Source organism: Elephantulus edwardii, unplaced genomic scaffold (genome assembly GCF_000299155.1).
Source record: "Elephantulus edwardii isolate Elephantulus edwardi_28Jun2011 unplaced genomic scaffold, EleEdw1.0 scaffold00018, whole genome shotgun sequence".
In the NCBI taxonomy this organism is placed as follows: domain Eukaryota; kingdom Metazoa; phylum Chordata; class Mammalia; order Macroscelidea; family Macroscelididae; genus Elephantulus; species Elephantulus edwardii.
The window spans coordinates 25,760,917-25,769,828 of NW_006399768.1; the positions used below are offsets into that span (position 1 = coordinate 25,760,917).

General features: G+C 38.6%; 1 protein-coding gene across 1 annotated transcript in view; it reads left to right on the top strand.

The window, feature by feature from the left end:
• FAM149A (family with sequence similarity 149, member A) overlaps positions 1-8,912 on the top strand; it is a 41,151-nt gene that overhangs the window by 18,999 nt on the left and 13,240 nt on the right. Inside the window, exons 8-10 of the mRNA XM_006882261.1 lie at positions 4,245-4,399; positions 6,871-6,974; positions 8,688-8,897. Of these exons, the coding sequence (XP_006882323.1) occupies positions 4,245-4,399; positions 6,871-6,974; positions 8,688-8,897 (469 nt within the window). The remainder of the gene's footprint in view (positions 1-4,244; positions 4,400-6,870; positions 6,975-8,687; positions 8,898-8,912) is intronic.

Sequence of the window (8,912 nt, forward strand, 5' to 3'; positions counted from 1 at the left end):
AAGAATGCATATTCACTCTGTGACATGTGAAAAATAGAGAAATACTAGAGAAAGTGGATGTCATTTACCTTTTGCAGATATGTTAACAGTATCTCATGTAAACTTTTTAATATTTTGTTGTTGTTATGTGCCATCAAGGAACCTGCAACTCATAGCAACCCTTTGTACACTAGCTCAGAAAGCTACCCTATTCTGAGCCAGTCTCATTTCTGACAGATGTAATTCCATTTCTTCCGTCACTGAGTGAATCCATCTTATTCTGGGTCTTCCTCTCCTATGCTATCCCTCCACCCTTCCAAGCATGATGTTCCTCTCCAAGGACTGGTCCCTCCTGGCAAAATGCCCCAAATATGTGAGACAGAGCCTCAAAATCCTTGCCTTCGAGGAGTAGCTTGGTTTCACCCTCTCCAGGACAGATCTGTTTGTTCTCCTGACAGCCCATGGTATGTTCAACCCTCTTCTCCAGCACCACAGCTCAAAGGCATTGATCTTTCTTCTGTCATCTTTAGCTATTGTCAAGCTGTCAGATGCATAGCAAGTGATTTCAAAAACTGGGGCCTGGACTAGGCACACCTTAGTCTCAAGACATAATTGAGTCAAATAATAAATATAATTTTATAACCCACTTTCCTTTTTTAAAAAAGTGATATTTATTAAATATTCTTAATCAGATGTTTAAAAGTAGCTAGTATTATACCACAAGAACTTACAGTGACAGTCTGTAGAGTGTTGCACTGTCAGTTCAAAGTGGCACTTTCCTAACAATTTGAATACACAACACCTTTGAGGAAGAAAGATAGACAGTCGCCTCCCATGCAATTTATAACCTCTAAAAATCCCCTGACGTGTCGCCTATGAATCGGTAGTCACTCAACAGCATTGAGTTGAGAAGCTTTAATAATTCCTTAGTGAGATGGATTGACTCCAATAATGGCTTTAACGATGGGCTTGAGCTCAGCAGAGATTGGGAGAATGGAGTGAAATTGGGCAAGGTTTCTACCTTTATACATCGAGTTCTTAGGATCCTGATGATGTGGAACCTAAAAACAACAACAGTCCTTAATAGGTTGCTTGTTCAAATAATTAACTGTTCAAATAATTAACATTGTTATGAAAAATATAAGGACACACTTTGTAAAGTAAAATACAAGCATTTTAATAAACACTATATTTCAAATGCAAACTATTTTCCAAACTACTTAAAATTAAGCAGAAATAAATCATAGGCACACCAGTGGTAAATGTTAATGCTTATTTTTATGTAGTTAGTTTATACCTAAGGAAATAATCATGTTACTTTTGGGAGTAGAAAGTCAAGAATGCTGCAGCCGAGAAACCTTAGTCTGAAGGCATAATCACTGAACGAGAAGTTTGGTCATGCACCTGCCATCTGCCAGATCCAGACTCAAATGAGCTGCTTCCAGTTCCACAGCTCAACTGTGAAACCTGAGCTCTGCTCTTGCTAGAGCTGTTTATATTTTTTTAATTAATTTTAATGAACATTTACAGAGATTTTAGATTTCCATTCATTCATTGTAGCACTTTTCTCCCTGTCCACCTCTCTCCCTAAGTTTATATTTTTAAGTGAAAATTATTTGTTAAAATGACAAAGGTGTGCTTCCCAACATGCTGAGTGTAATAAAGTGAATAGTAAATACAATCACTAAATGACACATGTGAAAACAATGTTGAGTTTTCAAATAGTTTTTTACATATCTTTACACCACAATGAACAGTATTTTGTTATATATCTTTTTACCGTCATAAAAATAAGTGAGATTTCCTTGTGCAAAATGTAAAAAAACATTAAAAAACTAATAAAAACTAAGTAATACTTTAAAAAGAAAACCTAGTGTTTTCAAACTCAAAAAAATTACCTGAGCTTTTATAAAACACTGAGAGAAGAAGTCATGCTCTGGGGTATAATTCCTGTTTTTACATACCCTGAAAAGACAGGCATTCCATCTTCTGAGGGTAATATAGTGATATAAAGTTGATATACAAAATAAAGAGGCAAGAATAGTGCAGGTTCATCTCACCTACTCTGGATATGTTACCAGGAGGGACCAGTCCCTGGGAAAAGACATCATTCTGGGAAAATTGGAAGGTAAAAGAGAGAGTAAGACCCTCAATAAAATGGATTTCACAGTAATTGTAACCAAGGACTCAAGCAGGTAGGAGACCATGATGATGGCACAGAATGGAGCAAGGCTCAGCTCTGTTGTTCACAGTGCCACTATGAGTTACAGTTTACTTGATGAGAATAAAACAATAACCAGTTAGTAGGGGCTTTGTTAAAAATAAAAATAAACAAAAAGCATCTATAGGAGACCAAATATCAACAATTTCTTTAAAGCAAAGATGAGAGATCAAGGATCAAGTAAACTAGACTACTGGAACAGAACAACCTGAAAAGAGTGAGAATGCTGAAACATTCTGGGGGAAAAACTATAACTAATGCTACTGGAACCGACCCATAGCTAACACTCCAGAGGATTTTCAGAGGCAGTTAATTGCTCTGGAGGAGGTTGCCTGTGCTTCTCATATGGAGCAGTTGGTGGCCTTGAACTTGTGGCCTTTGGGATTGCAGTGCAGCTTTTTGCCACCAGGACTCCCTGGTGATCCAACAGAGTGTGGAAATTATAAAACAATATCATTAATATCATATGGAAGCAATATTCTGCTGAAGATTATCCAAAAATGCCTGAAGTAGCACATTAACAGAGAACTGCCTGAAGTGCAGCCTGGGTTTAGAAGAGGTCATGGTACTAGGGATATTGTAGCTAATGTCAGATGGATCTTGGCTAAAAGCAGGGAATGCCAGAGAAATGTCTATTTGTGTTTCATTGATTATGCAAAGGCATTTTACAGTGTGGACCACAACAAACTGTGGCTAACTCTGAGAAGAATGGGAATCTCAGAACACTTGATCATACTTACGCAAAACCTGTACTTTGACCAGGAGGCAGTTGTCAGAACAGAACAAGGTTCAAAATTGGGAAGGATGTACACCAGGGATGTGTCATATCTCCATACCCTTTCAATCTGTGCAGAACAGATTATCCTTGAGTCTTGGCTCTGTGAGAAGAAATGTGGCATCAGGATTAAAGGTAGACTCATCAACAGCCTGTGTTATGCAGATGACACAATCCTGCTTGCTGAAACTGAAGAGGATGTGAAGCACTGCTGCAGAGGTCAAGGAATGTAGCCTTCAATGTTGATTGAAGCTCAACATCAAGAACACAAAGATTCTCACCACTGGGCTAATTGGCAACATTGTGATGGATGGTGAAGAAATTGAGATTGTAAACAGTTTTAATTTGCTTGGCTCCACAATCAACACTCTTGCACCAGCAACCAGGAAATTAAAAAGACGTATTGCATTGGGAAAATCTGCTGTCAGAGATTTCTTTAGAATACTGAAGAGCAATGGTGTCAGTCTGAAGACTAAGTTGTGCCTGATCCAGGCCATGGCCTTTGCAATCACTTGCTGTGCATCAGAGAACTGGGCAGTGACTAGGGATGATAGAAGGAGAATTGATGCCTTTGAGCTGTAGTGCTGGAGAAGAGTATTGCATCTACCATGGACTGCTGAAAAAACAAACAGGTTCATCCTGGAGAGGGTTAAAACTGGCTGCTCCTTGGAGGCAAGGATTCTAAAGCTTCATCTGGCATACTTTGGACATATTGCAAGGAGGGACCAGTCTTTTGAGAGGAACATCATGCTTTGGAGGATGGAGGAACAGCACAAGAGAGCAAGACCGTCAATGAGATGCATTGATTTAGTGACTGGGGTAATAGGGGCAGGTGTGTCAGAGACAATAAGATTGGCACAGGATAGAGTAGGGTTTCAGGTTGTGCATAGGGTCGCTATGAGTTGCAGGCAACTTGCTGGCACATAACAACACCACCACCATCGACTAACTTGTATAGAAATTGCCAAGCAGGGACTTAATTTACTGTGTAGGCTTTCACCAAAAACACAATAAAATAATAATAATATTTTTTTAAAAGATGGGCATTAAAAATAAATAAATAAACAAATTAAAAAGATGGACATTCCATTATGTGCTTGGGGAATAGCATTCCGTTGTTCCATTACACAGTAGCATAGACTAAGGATAACACAAGAACAAATGTTCTCTTTGAGTAGTGAATTTTGAATATATATACTATATAATTTGTGTTAATATGATAACTTGATTAGATGTTTAATTATAATACCTATATTTTTGGTAACACAGAAGGAAAAAAGAAGAAAGAAAAACCAAAAGTAGCTGAAAATAAATCAGAGCATATACTCATTTCTCATCCTAACACTGGTACATCGAGTGTTCCTCCATCTAGAAGTTCTGAAACTCGAAGTATATCCCTGGCTTCTCATCTTATTCCATCTCAGGTAGATATTTTTCAACTATTCTATCTCTCTTGCCCTCAGTCTTTTTCATCTTTTGTCTCAGTCTGTCAAGATACTCATCTATAAAACATTTGAATCTATGTGTCAATAAAACCAAATTTCATAAAATTTAATAAAAACATCATATTCTTTAGTGGAAGAGGGACATTTATGGTTCTGTTGTTTTGTAGATTTCTTTTTATCATTTTAGAAGAGTAAAACATTTTACCTCCTAATATTTCTAGCCAATTTGAAGATTATAAGTGTTCTCATTTTCTTCCACCCAATTAATAAAATATTCAGTCCACAGGTTTATGTGAGGTTCATTTAGAATTGGTTATATTTTTATTAAGTATATGGAATTAAATATTTTTGGATGTATATAAAGGATGAAGGAACAAAACAATCATAACCTCTGACCTAGTAAAATGAAAAGTATAAGGTCAGATGTAACACAGTCTTTAAGAGATCAGCAATAAAATACTGGAAGAGAATAAAGGAAAGGATGATTAGAGGGATCATTGGTAACACTGGTAATGATAAGGAGCTGCACTGCCTATTTGAAGTCACACAGTTCAAATCCACCAGCTGCTCTGTGGGAGAAGGATGGGCAGTCTCCTCCAATGCTATTTACAGCTTTTAAAAACCTGCTAGAAGATCAACTATGGGCCAGTTCCAACTCTGTAGTACTTAACAACAGGATTACATATAGTGAGATTTGATCCTTTAGACTAGAGATAAAATTTGAACAGAAACATGAAATTTGTAGAACTTTCTCTCGTGGGAGAAGCTCTGGTGACTTATTGCATACTGTGCAAAGACATGAAGGTCAGATTAAGCATGTTTGATGAGCAGGGGTTGACCTGAGGAGTTAGAGGCATAAGACAGCACAGGTCTGGTGGCAAGAGCTGGAGATTTGGAATCAAGAGTCATTGAGAAGCGTTCTTTTGGTCATATTGTCTAACATCTCTAAAATTCAACACCCTTTCATGTTAAATAAGGCTACCCAAAATCTCTGTAAATGTTTATGAAAATTAATAAAATATAATTATAGAAAAAAAAATAAGGCTACTACTATGAGCTGTGGGTGGGAAAACTCATGTTTAATCAACAGAAACTGGTAGACTAGTTGTACGGCCTTGGTATTTAAAAGTCCTGTGGGCCATAAATCTCCAGGTTGGAGACTGATGTAGGAAGAATTGGATTCTGGAAGGTGGGATGTTTCCTGTTGGTTGAGGGCTGGGTGTGAACTGTTTTGTTGTTTTTTATTTCATTCACAATTGTGTGTGAGCTTATTGGATTTGCTAAATTTAGCTAACAATGAGTTGTGGGTGGGAAGCCTCTTGTTTAAAGTCAGCAGGACCTGGTGAAGGACCTTGATATTTAAAAGTCTGGTGGGCACTACGTCTCCAGTTTGGAAGCAGATGTTTGAAGTGTCTGTGTTCTAGAAGGTGGGATGTTTTGTGTTGTTTGAGGGTTGGGTATGAACTGTTTGGTCATTTTTTATTCCATTCACAATTGTTTGTGAGCTGATTTGATTTGCTAGATTTAGCTAACAAGAAGCTGGAGTGCTAAGCCTCTTGTTTAGGGTCAATAGGACCTAGTGGAGGGCCTCTGGTTTTTAAAAGTCAGTAGGGCTTGGTGTTAATTTTGTTTGGGACTAACATTCTTCTAAGTGGTATAGCATTGCTTTGTCATTTTGCTGTAGTGAGGTACCTTGGGGTTGCTCTGTTGCTGAACACTGTGCTATTCTGTGTCAAACACCATAATGGTTAGCCATGGTGGACAGTGTTTGGTGGAGCTCCCAGATTAAGCCAAGCTTGGAAGTAGGAGCGGCATCTACTTCCTAAACAATATGCCTCGGAACTTAGAGAAACAACAATAGTTATAGAACAGGGTTCAGGTCTTTTGTTTATAGGGTTACTATGAGTCATGTTCAACTTAATGGCACTGAACAACAACTACAGCAACTATTTGGTCCAAGTGACTGTTGTAAGGATAAAATCATATAACCATCTGATAGCACCTTACAGAGTATCTGGTATGCATTCATTAAATTTCTTCTGAACCTTAACTGCATTTGGAAATCTTTGAGAAGCTGGGTGGACAGAATGGGCTTGAGTGGTGATCAGGAATTGAGTTATAGATCCCCTCCCTCCCTTCCAGGTCACTGTGGTTAAGTGTCATTTCTCTTCATGTAACTACTACTCTATCCAGGTTCCAGAAGACTTCACCAGAATCTTGCCACTTCAGGTGGCCGAAGCTTGGTAATGGATCCTTCACAGTAACAAGCCTCAGGAATTCAGCTACTCTTAGTTGGTTTCTCTTGTCTTCATTAAATATATCCTCTTTACTATTTCCCCACTCAAATAAGCTAGATTGCTTATTCCCCCTTTTTGCCCTATTGATTCCTGACAGACATGAGTCATTGAGTGTTACAGGATGCTTTTTAATTTTTTACAATTTTTTTTCAGATACATCGCTTCTCCAACAATTTTTGTAGTGATTTGAATGGGGTTATGACAATTCAAGCAAAACCACTTCAACAGAGACCTAACTATTTTGCAGATAGAACACAGTACGTATAAGAAGTATCCCAATTGGTGTCCTAAAGCTGGGAAACTTAAGCACTGAATATTACAAGGGACATGGAGCTCATTTAATCTGTTTAACATGTGTCCACAAATATTCTATGGAATAATAAATCTAATACAAATGAATGAAATGTAGTATTCTAATAGAGAGATCCTGATAGTATGTTGGGTTTTAATCCAGACAGTCAGGAAGAAAAATGATGTTCTTATTAAGACTTACAGCCTTGGAAATTCACCAGGTCACTGTGAGCTGGATGCAACTCAGTGGTACTCAGTTTTGGTTACTACTGAGTATAAAAGAATGCTGGTGGCATAGGGCATAGTGTGTTGGGCTACTAACCAGATATGTTTTCGATCCACTAACAACTCCAGTGAAGAAAAATGGGCTGATAACTCCCATAAAAATGTATAGATTTGGAAGCCCAATGGCAGGCCACTATGAGTCAGAATTGTCTTGATGGCAGTAAGATTATTACACATTATCTTGAAGGAGATGAGAAAAGGAAAATGCAACTATAAATCCTTAATTTGGAAGCTTCTGTGATTGATTGCAAACAATGAGATATTTAGATATCTCCTCTTCAATTATTTCTTGATTGAAATTGAAGTCATCAGCTGTCTATTCATTCAGTAGATTATTAGGATTATATTCCAGGTGCTAAAACTGTTAATAGATATATATGATGGTAGCTTTAAAAATAGCTTTTTCATCCATTACTGTAGCTCTACCTGGTCTCCAGCCACCTTAACTCTAGATATATGGTCTTACAAATCATCAACAGCTGTGGGACTAAGATAAGAGAAAGTGCTTCCTACACTGGGTGGCAAGACTTAAGGGAGACTGGACCAAGACGCTGGTGGTGACACCCTGATGATGGTGATGGAGAGACTGTGGCATTGTTGTGGAGAAACTTTAGCAAGGTGTAACCAGAGGGGCCCTTAGAGGTTCTAGCTGGGTGATTGAAAAAGAAAATGAGTTACAACTGCTCAAAGGCAAACTTTGCTGGATGATTTTAACTTGACTGCTGAACTGACACCAGAGCCTTGACTAATTAAGGAATTGTGTTTTGCTGTTAATCTGGCTTGAGACTGCTGGACTAACCCTAGACTTATAAGGTATTCTTTGCCTCCTTCATTCTCCAACCTATTTTCCTAATAAACTTCACTTTTAGTACCACAACTGTGAGTAAAGTCTATAAGTCAACACCAAATAAAGGAATCTCTTGCTGCTGGTGTGGCTCTAGAGGCACCAGGAGGCTAGGCTACAGGCTCTTTATCTGCTTTCTACTCTGAGGTGGTAAGGGACTGTGCTATTCTCACTTTCTCTGACCCTTTCAGGGAGACAATTATAACCCTGTGCTTCCTTGTCCCAATTTCTGCTCTCCAGGTAATGGACTATGGCTATTGTTTTTGTCATTGTTAGTTGCTGTTGATTCTGACACATAGTGACCCCATGTGACTCAGTAGAACTACACCATAGGATTTTCTAGGGTGTCAATTTTCTGGAAGCAGATCACCATGTCTTCTCTCTTGAATCTGCTGAATTGAAGCTATCAACCTTTCTGTTACTTAGTGTCCAGCTGATTAACTAGTGTACCACCAGGGCTCCTTGAATAGTACCTAGTGATCAACACAGTTGTCTTCTCTTTTCTCCCAGCACTAACATCTGAGTAACTAACTCCATTTCCCTCCCACAGTAATGAACCAGAAGACAAATCAGCGAATGTAGGTGCCAGCGCTCCTTCTTCAGCACGACACCGACTCGGAAGAGTCTCAGATGCTCGTGGACTGCAGACCTCCGCCAGGAAGACGCCTGTGCACAGAAGGCTCCCTTCACTTACTTCTGACTCACAGAGAATTAAAACTCCCAATGTGTATAGTGATGAAGTTCTTAGAGGAACGAAACTGTAAGTCCCAACAAA